The sequence below is a fragment of the Caretta caretta genome, chromosome 6 (assembly GCF_965140235.1).
Source record: "Caretta caretta isolate rCarCar2 chromosome 6, rCarCar1.hap1, whole genome shotgun sequence".
NCBI lineage: Eukaryota > Metazoa > Chordata > Testudines > Cheloniidae > Caretta > Caretta caretta.
Window position 1 is genome coordinate 56,884,779 of NC_134211.1, and position 12,797 is coordinate 56,897,575.

General features: G+C 43.1%; 1 protein-coding gene across 1 annotated transcript; it reads right to left on the reverse strand.

Moving 5' to 3' along the window:
* Nucleotides 1-931: 931 nt before the first annotated feature.
* On the reverse strand, nucleotides 932-12,282 carry LOC125638712 (hatching enzyme 1.2-like). Its single transcript, XM_075130047.1, has 11 exons — nucleotides 12,214-12,282; nucleotides 11,953-11,977; nucleotides 9,538-9,678; nucleotides 7,797-7,914; nucleotides 6,716-6,894; nucleotides 4,467-4,548; nucleotides 4,119-4,246; nucleotides 2,556-2,671; nucleotides 2,101-2,323; nucleotides 1,611-1,729; nucleotides 932-946 (listed from the first exon to the last, which is right to left on the reverse strand). Exons 1-11 carry the CDS (start codon nucleotides 12,280-12,282, stop codon nucleotides 932-934), a joined length of 1,215 nt encoding a protein of 404 aa, XP_074986148.1.
* Between the last annotated feature and the right edge of the window lie 515 nt (nucleotides 12,283-12,797).

A 12,797-nucleotide genomic window follows, 5' to 3' on the forward strand; every position in this document is an offset into this window, starting at 1 on the left:
GGACTGGCCAGTTTCTAAGAGTTTGGGTGGACGCGAGAGGGCACTGTGGTAGGTTGGAGGAATGGGGCATCAGAGAAGTCTGAGAAGGTTTATTCAGAAACTGTGATGAGGGATGAAAGAGCAGAGAGAAGGAAAGAGCTGGGAGCTAGTTTAACATGGTTGTCATCCTTTGGCTCAGAGCCCTTAAGAGGTAATGCTTGTTTTCGAGATTTTAAGGCCTCACCACCCAACTCTTACAAAATGTGCCGTAGGATTTTTAGTAACCACAGTGGGTCTGGACCTCAATTTTAAATCTCATCTGAAAGACAGCATTGCCATCCACAAAGCAAACACCATGCTGTGGCAACAGGTCAGTTTTGACTCAGAAGAGTGAAAGCTACATACTGAGTCACCCACACCACTTCCACAGGATGGCCACTCTTACGTTCCTGCATTTTCCTGAGTTTTCCTTGGAGGTCTCCTATTAAAATATTAACTAGGATCAGCCCTGTTTGCTTGTGAGACTTAATGGGCTCACAGTGAAAGGGGGTAAGTCAGCATGTTAATGTGTCCCCTTTGGAGACTATAAGAACATCAGAACAGCCATACTGGGTCAGACCAAAGGTCCTTCTAGTCCAGTATCCTGTTGCCAACAGTGGCCAATGCCAGGTGCTTCGGAGGGAATGAGCAGAACAGGTTATCATCAAGTGATCCATGCCCTGTCACCCAACCCCAGCTTCTGGCAAACAGAGGCTAGGGACTCCATCCCTGCCCATCCTGGCCAATAGCCATTGATGGCTCTATCTTCCATGAATTTATCTAGTTCTTTTTTGAACCCTGTTATAGTCTTGGAGATAGAGATGTATGGGTCTGCATTAATTCGGTTTACTATCTGGAAAATTCCAGCACTATTTCATTATATCTTGGTGAAATTGCCATTAACTCAACTCACTCACCCCTTTGTGTCCTAGAAACACAAAAACATTAGTGTGGATGGGATTTACTTTTCAAAAGTGGATGATGTTTAAACAGGTCAGAAAATTCAAGCCTGCCTCCATTTGTTGCACGGGTAGACAGGTGATGATACCCCTACCTGCAAAGTAGGTGCAGTTCCCCGCAATCTCATTCATTTTCTTTAAAAAAGGCAAGTTCAGGAATGTTCTCTCTCAGTTCTGTGCCCACTGAAACCAGCCCTCTTACACAGATATTTGAAATGCAGACAGGTTGCAGTACAAAATTAACTTAAATCATCTGGAGAAACGATCTGGAGAATTTTGCCCGTGCACTAGCCAGGGTAGAAAAAGAGAGGGCAAGTTAGGGGTGGGGAGAGAAGAGGAAGGTAGGTGGCAGAAGGAGGGTCTGCTATGCTCCCTCCACTGGTGAAAGGCTTTCTGGGAGTAGTATACCTTAAAGGTGCCCCTTTTGCAGCTTTAACTCGTGTCTGGATTGGGCAGAGAAGAACCTGGGGCAGCGCCAAGGTTCTCAATGGGCACAGTGGAGAAGCGTGCCCTTCCAGTTTGATAATTTGACATTCCAAACAGCTGCTGGATATTCTACAGTGACCAGAATCCATTTGATTTGCCATTGCTTCTATCTCCAGGGCATCCCTACAGCACGTAACCTCAGCTCACCTTGGATCCTTCTGGTGCTATCATTATCCAGGCACAGTCTGTTAGTGGAGGATAGTGAGACGGATACAGTGGAGACTCAGATTTCCCATTCATGGCAGTAAAAGTCTTGCCACATTGCACTGGGAACAGAAAAGGGATTAAATGTACATGGGGACCCCCTTATGCACAAACACACACAGATGCCCACGCAGAGGTGTCCACACAGACACATAAACCTATACACACATTGACATGGATTATGCCTTACAAGGAGGCCTCCTTATGCCACTCTAGCAGCATAAAGAGGGGTTGAGCAGCCTGTACAAAATATACCCATTGAAGGATTTTTTTCCAACCATTGTAATGCCTACGCCTTGCATCATCATTGCTCAAACATTTTTAATTTCATTTGTTTTGCATTTGATTTAAAATAATCATCCACAGCTCTGAGGCATAAATGAAAGTTGTCAGACATGGTCTCAGGCCTTACTGGGAGAGACTGGAGACTTACCAAAACTGTAAGAAGCCTTAAATTTGGGCAATGTGGTGCCATCACTGACCAACTCCACAAGCATCATGTTTCCAGAAGACACTACTGAGGGGAGCTGCACTGGTCGACACAATTTGTTCAGAAAGACAGTGTCTCTCCTGCTGCCTCCGTCATAAACCAGAATATGGTTGGAAGCACAGTCTGAGGAGGACTGGATATATAAGGAATTAAACTGCAGGAAAATCTGGAGAAAAGATCATGGAAGAATTTACCAACACAGCTCCAACTCTTCCAACAGTTCACTCCTAGTAGCTGAGTTGATTTTATTATTAATTCAATTGCTCAAGTAAAACTATTTCATCTAAAATATTTATCTAATAAGTTCAATTGTCATTGATAAGAGTACCTGGAAACCGATTGCACACTTAGCCCTCAATAGTTAGCAAAGAGCATTTCATTCCATAATCACTTCTTACTTTATTTGCTGGGATACGAATCAGCCATACAGAGTTGGTATTTTTGGGGTATGATGATCGGTAGACAGTAGAGGAAAAACTTCCAGTCAAATTAGAGAGCAAAGTGCTATGGATCCCTGGGGGTGGAGAGAATGAAAAGATCTTAATGATACTGGATGCACAGAAAAAGCAATAATAGAATTAAGTGCTCAGTATGATATACACACTCTTGATTTCCAGACAGAGTAATGAATCTGATATGGAAACACATGTAAGGGAGGACAGTTTAGTTTGGCTTCTTTCAAAGGGTTGGAATCCAGAAGGAAATGTCTCCTTCTGATTATCTATAACCACTAGGGGGCAGATTCACTGAACCTGTTGTAGGGTAGTAGAAATGACACCTCCGTATGCTAGCCTGGTCTTCTGTTCCACTGGGAGGATTCACCATGAGGAATGGTGGCCAATACTGAAGCTGCAACACTTTATCAGGGTTTTCCTAGTGAGGAGGACAGCTTTAGTTGATGGCTGAGGCTATTACAGCTATGGGATATTCTGTGGCTACAGAAAAGCCCTGTTGAAGAAGGCTACTGAATCAACACATCCTTTGGCCAACCTGGCTGTACCGCATTCTTAGCCTGGGCCAATCCACAGCAGCTGTCTGCTGTTGCAGCCTCCCCCCAGCCATCTGTTGCCAAGGTCTTTACCCATACAAGCTGTTATGGGACCTAGGGTGGATCTGGCCCTTTATATACTTTCCAGGGTGAAATTCACTACTATGCATGGGGCCAGCAAAAGGGCAGAGATGCACCAACTAAGCCTCCGATAAGCCCTATGTGCAGAGGTTTGCATACCTGCACTAGGGTGAATTTTACCTCTATATGCTATCCTCTATATTGGTGGTTCTCAAGCTATTTACCATTGTGGGCCTCATATGCAGCTTGTTATGTGGGACGCATCCTCACAATATATATACTACCTGTATCGCCCTGAGAATGTCACGTGGGCTGCAGCTGTGTGCTGACTGGGCTTCAAGCAGCCTGCAGGTTGAGAACCACTGCTCTATATGTTTAAATTAAACAGTGTTGAGAAGGGGGCCTTTGATTTTTCCTTTGTTTGGCTGGTTATTCCAGAGGATCTTTCCTTCCATCTTGCTCATTCTGGAACCTTTTCCAGAGGAACTACCTCTTGTCATTCCAGAAATGCCATCCATGTCCACAAATGGCTTTTAAAATGTGCATTACTGAACAGATATGTGCAAATGTCTGATCTCTACACAGGCTTTTCCCAACTGGCCAGCTGATTTGCAAAAACCAATATGTTGAGCAGTTACATTTTTTTAAATGGTGCTCTATCAGTTGGGTTTCACATTTCAGTCATTTTTATCAAAGATGGCAATTGTCTTCTAGGGAGCATATGCCAACCAATCTACAGATCTGCACCATGAACTCACAGGCCTGGAACCTGTTGCATATTGATTGTATTGCTCCATTCAGAGACCGTACAAAATATATTTATTTTTAAAGTATGAGACCAGGGCACAAGAGTGGATTAAAATGAATAAGGAATAATATTGGGCTTACTTACCACATTCATATAACTTATTGATTTTGGCCACATCTAGGTTACTCAGTCCAAACCTCTGTCCAATAGGCACTGTGCTATCAGGGAATGGAGTAATGGTTGCCTTTCCAGATGTATTGGAGAAAGCAAACCTGTAGTGATATGAGGAATAACAGCCTAGAAGTTCACTGGGTTGTTTCATTGTTTTACCTTCAAAACACTGCAGAGTTATTTAATTTGGACTGTTGTTGAATGTAATATTCTGAAAAATATACTTTTAAATTAAACACTGCCTTTTTATATTTACAGTTCAGATGCTACTAACCAATCAGTGTTTGATAATGTAATATCAACCTAACCTCATTCTCTTACCTGTGATAGTGCATCACGGAAGAATAGTCATACTTGAGGCCCAGGTTATTAGCTCTGGTTGGCTTAAAGTGATAAAAATCACCTGTCAGTTACAATATATCATGTTTTAAAAAGTGAATCATAGTCCAGTAACAAACTAAATCAGCACAGCAACAATTTCTACTTCTACGTCAAATCAACATAGCATCCTTCACACACTGCTTTGCAGTAAGAGACAATCACATACTAAAGTGATAAGGTAATATGCTTTAGATCTATGGTTACAGTCATCTACATTTGTGTATCTGGCATTGCACGTGCAACCCACTAGGCAGTGTGTGATTTGCATCCACCTCTGTGCCCATATTGTCTGTGGACTGGGCACAGGTTGGGTGTGTAACACACTGTGACCTGTGGGTTACCTAAACTCTCTGCACGTTCATACTGAATGGGGAAGGATGGCCATGAGGTTAAGGCACTGGCCTGGGACTCAGGATGTAGGGGAGGAATTCCTAGTTCTCCCACAAAATTCCTGTATGCCATTTAATTACCCTGTGCCTCAGTTTCTCATCTGTAAAATGGGAGTAATAGCACTTCATTACCTCACAACACAGGCACCAGCTTCTTCCTTTCCCTGGGGTTGCTCAAGCCCCACTCAGCCTCAGGCCCCACTCCCACTCATAGAATCATAGAATCATAGAATATCAGGGTTGGAAGGGACCCCAGAAGGTCATCTAGTCCAACCCCCTGCTCGAAGCAGGACCAATTCCCAGTTAAATCATCCCAGCCAGGGCTTTGTCAAGCCTGACCTTAAAAACCTCTAAGGAAGGAGATTCTACCACCTCCCTAGGTAACGCATTCCAGTGTTTCACCACCCTCTTAGTGAAAAAGTTTTTCCTAATATCCAATCTAAACCTCCCCCACTGCAACTTGAGACCATTACTCCTCGTTCTGTCATCTGCTACCATTGAGAACAGTCTAGAGCCATCCTCTAGATGGACACAGTACTCCAAAACTGGACACAGTACTCCAGATGAGGCTTCACCAATGTCGAATAGAGGGGAACGATCACGTCCCTTGATCTGCTCGCTATGCCCCTACTTATGCATCCCAAAATGCCATTGGCCTTCTTGGCAACAAGGGCACACTGCTGACTCATATCCAGCTTCTCGTCCACTGTCACCCCTAGGTCCTTTTCCGCAGAACTGCTGCCTAGCCATTCGGTCCCTAGTCTGTAGCGGTGCATTGGATTCTTCCATCCTAAGTGCAGGACCCTGCACTTATCCTTATTGAACCTCATCAGATTTCTTTTGGCCCAATCCTACAATTTGTCTAGGTCCTTCTGTATCCTATCCCTCCCCTCCAGCGTATCTACCACTCCTCCCAGTTTAGTATCATCTGCAAATTTGCTGAGAGTGCAATCCACACCATCCTCCAGATCATTTATGAAGATATTGAACAAAACCGGCCCCAGGACCGACCCTTGGGGCACTCCACTTGATACCGGCTGCCAACCAGACATGGAGCCATTGATCACTACCCGTTGAGTACTCCACCCCTTCCTGCCCCTGCACCACCCCTCCCTTGCTCTGTCCTGCCTCCTCGTGCCTAGTTCCGCCCCCTCCCCTGAGCACGCCCGTCCCCACTCCTCCTCCCTCCCCATTAGCGCCTCTGGCACTCTGTGGAACAGCTGATCTGCGGCGGGTGGGAGGTACTGGGAGAGAGGAGGAGGAGTTGATCAGCGGGGCTGCCGGTGGGTGGGAGGTGCTGGAGGGCCGTGCTGGCTGCCTGTGGGTATGAAGCACCCACTAAATTTTTTCCATGGGTGCTCCAGCCCTGGAGCACCCATGGAGTCGGCGCCTATGCCTCAAGGGGTGTTGTGGGGTTAATAATACTTCCTTGCCTCTCATGGTGTTAATGGAGGGATGATACTATGGAGATAGTGGCCATATAAATAGATAGAATAAAGAATGGCAAGAAATTACAGTGCAGTGCTTCTATTTTCAAACACAGAGATGAAGATCTAGTTAAATCCATATTCAAATGATCATCAGGATGAGACATTTACAAACTTTTTTCACCTTTTTCTGGGCACTTAACAGGGAGGCCAGCTCTACACTCTTGTACAGTCAGCCCCTGAGAGTGAGGAATTTACTTTGAGGAAAAGTTACAGATTCAGAACATAATACTTTAGGCCTCAGAATGGTTGAGTTAATATAATTTCTCTCTCTCTCGGTCAATCGAGTTCAAGTATATAATATGGTACATACCTGGACTAATGTACTGCCATGCAATCACTACATATTTGTCCCTGTCGTTCCTGTTCTGTTCATGCAGCATCCCCAGTGCATGGTTTAGTTCATGCTGAATGATTCCTTTCCTCATGCAACCCCCTTTGCGCACTGATACCACCTGGGAACCCCCAACCTTTCCAAAGTAAGACCAGCAGCTAGAAAATGAGAGAATATCATTCAGAATTCGGCGATGAAACCCAAAGGCTGGTGCTAACCCTAATTGCAATCCACAGCTGACTGGTTCAGAGGCTGCTGCTGCAGAAAGAATCACCTGTGCTGGCTAGCAAAATCTTTCTGTTCCTGTGGGAGTTTTTGTTTTTTTTCATTCTTGCCCAGTGATTGGACTTTTCAGCCAACATACTTTGAGCTGGTTTGTAGCTATAATTTTACTCTTGAACAGAATCCATAGAAGAAATAAATTGTTAAAATGTGTGAGCTGTGAACAGCATGTGGAAACTGCAGTACCTGTCACAGTTACTATACCAGCCTAGGAACATTGACAAAGTGAACTGGGATAATAGCATTTCACTTCCAGAGAAATGGGTAAAAACCCCACTTTCGATCACAAGTGAAAACAAGTCTGTTAAAGTTTCTACCTGCTTCACTAACCAATTCAGTAAGACTGGCTGGTCTGTACTCAAGAAGGGCCAGGGCTATGCTTGCTTTGAGTCAGGAACAGTGACTTGATCCAAAGTCCATTGAAATTAATGGGAGTCTGTAGGGATCAGATTCCATTATAACATCACGGGCGCTGCAGGTCAGAATTGAGGTTGGTTGGTTGGTTGTGTTGGGGAGTAAGCATGAAAGGAATAGGAGGAAGTGCCATATGTCAAGATACATGGTCTATGGGCAAAGCTGTTATGGAGAGGTACTGGAATAGCCGGGGGGCTGCAGATCAAGATTAAGGTGCATCAACAATGTCAGGAATTCTGATTACTTAGTGCCTATTTTACCTGCTCTGGATCAAGCCAATGAGTCTCATGTCTAGGAGTACTCATTTTACTCACACTTAATTTTATAAATCAAAAAGCGACAGCCTCAGTGCACTGGCACCTACCCATCCTTTGGAGAAATATATATATAGTCAGTTTCCGTTGTGCGGTCTACAAAGTGAATGCAAGTCAAGGTCTCATACTCTTGGATGGCACCAACAATCAGAGCTTTCTCTTCATGAGCTGGGGGAGGAATAGATATAGTGCTTAGTTGATATAAACTGGAGTCATTAGCACACCTGTGTGTGTGAGAGAGAGAGAGAAAGAGAGAGACGCTTTAGGGCAGCAGTAGCCTAGTTTTGTGGCACTAATAACATGCCAGAAGCCATAGGGCTGCACCTAATAAACAAATATATTTACATAAATGAACAAACGTGCTAGCTGCAGAGCTGAAATAGGGGTCTGATCCTGAAAGTGCTCTGCACACAAGGCTCCCATTGACTCCAATGGGACTCCCTACGCACAGCACCAGTAACATCAGGCTCTAAGGCAAGATCTTTAGAATATCATAGCCCAGACCCTGACTTAAGAAGGGGCTATGGATTTGAGACCATAGAGCCCTGTGTGGCAAAGTTCCATCACCCGTGGTGATGGTGTGGGAGCAGCAGCTCACCCCAAGGGTCTATCTGCCTTATCTCCAACTGACCTGTTCCTCACTTGGCTCCTATTGCCTAACAGCAAGTGCAGGAAAGTAGGCACCAACCAGCTAGCTCAGCACAAAGATCAGGTAGTGTTGGAGTGTTCATATGCCCATGTGGGAGGTCACAGGAAGAAACTGGAAAACCTCCTTCTCCCTGTGTTTAAATGGGACAGGGGAAAAGGAATTGCTGAGATCCAGCTCTAACACCTGGGGTGGGGGAAGCCCTCTAAAGAAGAAAGAATGGAAAGAGCTGGAGGGAAAATTTTGTCCCATTGTTGGCCTTCCGGCATCCAGGGAAGTGGAAACCTTAGGAGGGTAACAGCGGGGCAGTTGTGTGCAAAGTAAAGTCCACACAACCTACTGCATATGTTGTCTTAAGAGGCCAGCTTCAGGGCCAAATGCTACATGTGGCATCAGGAGTGATCTACAGAAAAGATAAGTTTGTGCAGAGGAGTCAGGATGAATGAGAAAATCTACCTACCACACATTCACCACTGTAGCATCTGGCCCAGGGGAAGAGTCTGGGAGAAAATCTTCCTCAGGAGGCCCATACAGACTTTTGGTGGATATGTACTGGAGGCGGGGGGCCCGAAATCCTGACTGACCCATGCCCTATTAAAGCTTAATCCACCTCTGGCTGGGAGGAAGGGCATCTCTTGGCTCTCTCTGCTACTCCGTGCCCACAAGTGTTGGCATGGCATCTGGAAAGGAGAGGACTTTCACCTCTCTATGTCTCCTCTTTTCCCCTCTTTCTTCCCCTCTCTCTCTTTGCCTCTTGACTGTTGGGAGGGAGAGATTTTCACCTTTTTTCTCTTCTCTTGTGTGTGTGTGTGTGTGTGTGTGTGTGGCGGGGGGGGGAGAAATGAGGTGGGGGAAAGGTGAGGAAGCATTCCAGTGACTCATTCTATCCTATGGGAAGGTGTTTGCGGAGAGGCAGGTGTCTCCTCTCCCTTTTTCAACCCAGCTTCTTGACAGCTATTTGACAGAGCCAGCAGAACATTAATTAGTGAAACACTTAATGTAGCCACATCATTGTGCTGAATGTTCCATGCTGAAATACAAGTCCTATGCTCTCAATAGCTCTTCATGGGCAGAAAAAACTGGCCCGGGAGGCTGCTAGTTGGCTGCTCCTCACCCATGTTAGCAATGTTAGAATGAAATCTTACTGTAGGAAGAAGAGATGACATAGGGGATGACAACGAGTCCATTAGATGACTTGGGCCAAAAGCACCAGTTAAATGGACAGACAATGGCATTGCGATGTCTTTTGGGGGTAATGTCACCTTCATATAAACGGGTCTTGCTGCCTGTGCAGATGAAAAAAACCTGTTACTGTCAGTTAAAAAACAGAACTGTGTGTATCCTACTGTACATATAGTGACTGAAATTCCACCAAGGGCCTTGTTCTGCCAATGTGAGAACAGATCACGAGTGATTCCTAATGTTATGAGAACCCACTAACAGAACTTCAGACTATACCCCAGCTCAGAACACCTTTGAAGTCTGGGAAGTCCATGTCTGAAATCAGGCATGGATCCTAGCTTCACGGCTCAGGCTGATCTTTAATTATAAGATTCAGAAGCTTAAAGCAAAAATGACATTGACTTCAGGTCTTGTAACTAGCAGCATTTGAGACCCAGTTACTATGAATGACCCCAAAAATGCAAGCCAAAGCCACTTAGTTTCATTTTTCCATCCAAAAATATTCAGTGCCATAGGTTTTGCCTTATTTCATAGCTAAACAGAGTGTCACTTGGCTTCATATAAAATGGAGCCCCTTTTATTCTTGCAAGATTTGTGAACCTGGCAAACTTTTCAGTTAATCTGGTCTGAGTTTCCATTTTGCAACAAAACCTGGAACCAGGTTACTTCCTTGTGGTTTGAGGATTTTGCTGATATTTCCCATAGCTCTACTTACAGCACTGGGAGCAAGGTATTCACACACAAGGTCAAACAGAAGGAGAAATCTGAGAACAATGAGTTCTGTATAATACAATGTAATTTAAACAAACTGAGTCATACTTTCAGTACAAGGTTCTGTCAAATCTTTCCAGGGATTTTTCCTAGTCCTGCTAAATTTATAAAGGATAGCTCATGTAAAGAATCATAAGAAACTAATTCACTGCATTTTGTTTTAAATTGATTACCTTTATTGGATTTTAAAATTAAACTAAAAATGGTTTCTTCTTCACTCTCTGGGAAGGCAACTCCTGCAAGAGATATCAAGGATGTGAAACTTCTTATGCTTGAACAGTGTGAGAAAATATGGATTATAAAAATATAGCACATGGGTACCTGGCATGTTCTTCTCAATATCAGGGAAAATTCTGACCCTACTGAAGTCATTGGGAATTTTGCCATTGATTTCAATGGGGCCAGAACTATATCCTTTGTGATGCTATAACAGTATAAAAGGCAAATCTATTGTAACTGTGTTCTTTCCGATAACAGTTATCCTTGTCTGCCCTTCCATGCTCTTCCTATTGTTTGTTACACTCACTTGGTTTTAGTTCTAAATTAATTGTAAACTCTCTGGGGTAGGGACTCTTTACTATGCATTTGGACAGGGCTCAGAACAAAGGGACCCTGATCCTGGCTCGGACCTTTAGGTACTACTACAATACAAATAATAAGTCCAAAAGCAGTTTATGATTATTCAGAATGGAAGGTGCTATATAATTAGACTGCTATAATTAGATACTATTGAGGACCTAATTCTCCACTGTCTTGAACTTTGTGTCATCGTTTATACCTGAGCTAAGTGGGTGTAAAATGCTCCCAAATCTGAATTTTGCATTCATGCTGGTGGTAGCATTTTTCACCCATTTTGCACTCAATTTGTAGAGATGTAAATGAGGCAAGAGGATCGCAGTGGAGAATCAAGTCCTAATTTGCCCTTTCTTAAAACCCATTTTATATGATCTCTCTCAAAAATGGCCTCATTTGTAAACACCCTAATTATATAATATAGACATTTTAAAACGATTGTGCGCAATAGTGTAATATCCAATCATTCTTTCAGTGTTCTGAGGACAAATGGCTCTAGCTTACAGTTCAAGATGTCCTCATATGCTCCCTGATGGCAATTATAACCTTGCCTCTTATGTGGACTGTGCATTAGTCTCCCACATGCACTAAACAACTTGCCTCAGTTAAAGCTGTTCTTAGAAAACTGTTAAGAAACTCAATAAAGATTAAAAAGTAATTGCAAAAAAAGTAAAGCTTCTATTTGAAGTTCACGATAAAGCAAAGTGCTTTCAATCTGGAGCAGAGGGGAAGGATGACAAGAACAGCTCTAGAAACTAATGGCAAAGTGTTGTAACTTCATACCAAGGGAGCCCTAATAATGGAGAGTTAATAATGGACATTAGGAGAGAATATTTCCTATTTAAGAAGCAAAAAATAACAGGGTGAAACACAAGTACCATTTAGGAATAGTTGTAACCTGAAGCAGTAAGATATGCCAAGCTCTTTGCATTTATGTACTTTAAATTTAAATGATTTCAGCTCAGTAAGAGGGCTGATACATTCCTGGTTTTTTGATTACAGTAATTTTCTAGTATTGTATAAATCACACTTACCTTCATAGCTTTGTTCAGTGTTCACCTGCAAGAAAAATACATTTTTTTCACATGCCAGTTCTGTCAGAAATGTAACACACCTGGAAAAAGGGAAACTGAAAAGAATCAAAACATTCAGATTAATTAAAAATAATTGTCCAACTTATTTCCTAGCATGTTAAAAGGGTGGAGGGTGAGGAAGGTATCCCAGCCATCCAGCAAAGAAATAAAAATCACATACAAGAAACAAATCTGTGAATGGCTCTGTTGTTTTACTCTCACCTGGATAGGGAAGCCTACACTGAAATAAAAGTGAGATGCAAAAAGGACTAGTCGAATCTTCAAGTCCATCCTCAACTTCTGAAAACTTGTCTGGAATAGTGACTATGACTCACAGTTCTGGAGATACCTATTTAAATTCTTTGGTACCTTGCTGTGCCTCTACCAGATTCTGACTATTCATGCAAGAAGACGGTGTGGCCAATCAGTTGTCAGGAACAGAGAATTAGAGAAACAATGGACTTTAAAACAAACATGAGAGATCTCTGTAGAAAGGTGTCCAGAGCCTTATCACAAATGTGGAGGGACACTGTCAGATGAACATTAAATACAATTTTAAAACATCGTTACAATACCTTTTGTTATTAAAACTAAAATAATTTAGTAATTCTAATTCACTTTTCTCCCTTCATATGAAAAATAATGTATTCTTTTCACAGTATTTTACTGGTAGTGCACAGAAACTGGTAGAAAACTATTTTACAAGCAACTATCAAGTGCTTCCAGATGTAGCTCCATTTGCTTTAACTTGTTTGTCAGAGCTTTTACAAACCATCCATTTTATTATCTATTGTCACCGGTTCTGC

What these genes read in the sequence shown, in the direction of transcription:
- LOC125638712 (XM_075130047.1), bottom strand. Translation starts at nt 12,282, where the DNA reads ATGGACTTGAAGATTCGACTAGTCCTTTTTGCATCTCACTTTTATTTC. An exon ending in ATGGCAGTACATTAGTCCAG is followed by an intron (nt 4,549 to 6,715) that starts GTATGTACCATA and finishes TGTAACTGACAG; the next exon opens with GTGATTTTTATCACTTTAAG. An exon ending in TAAGGCTTCTTACAGTTTTG is followed by an intron (nt 1,730 to 2,100) that starts GTAAGTCTCCAG and finishes TTCTGTTCCCAG; the next exon opens with TGCAATGTGGCAAGACTTTT.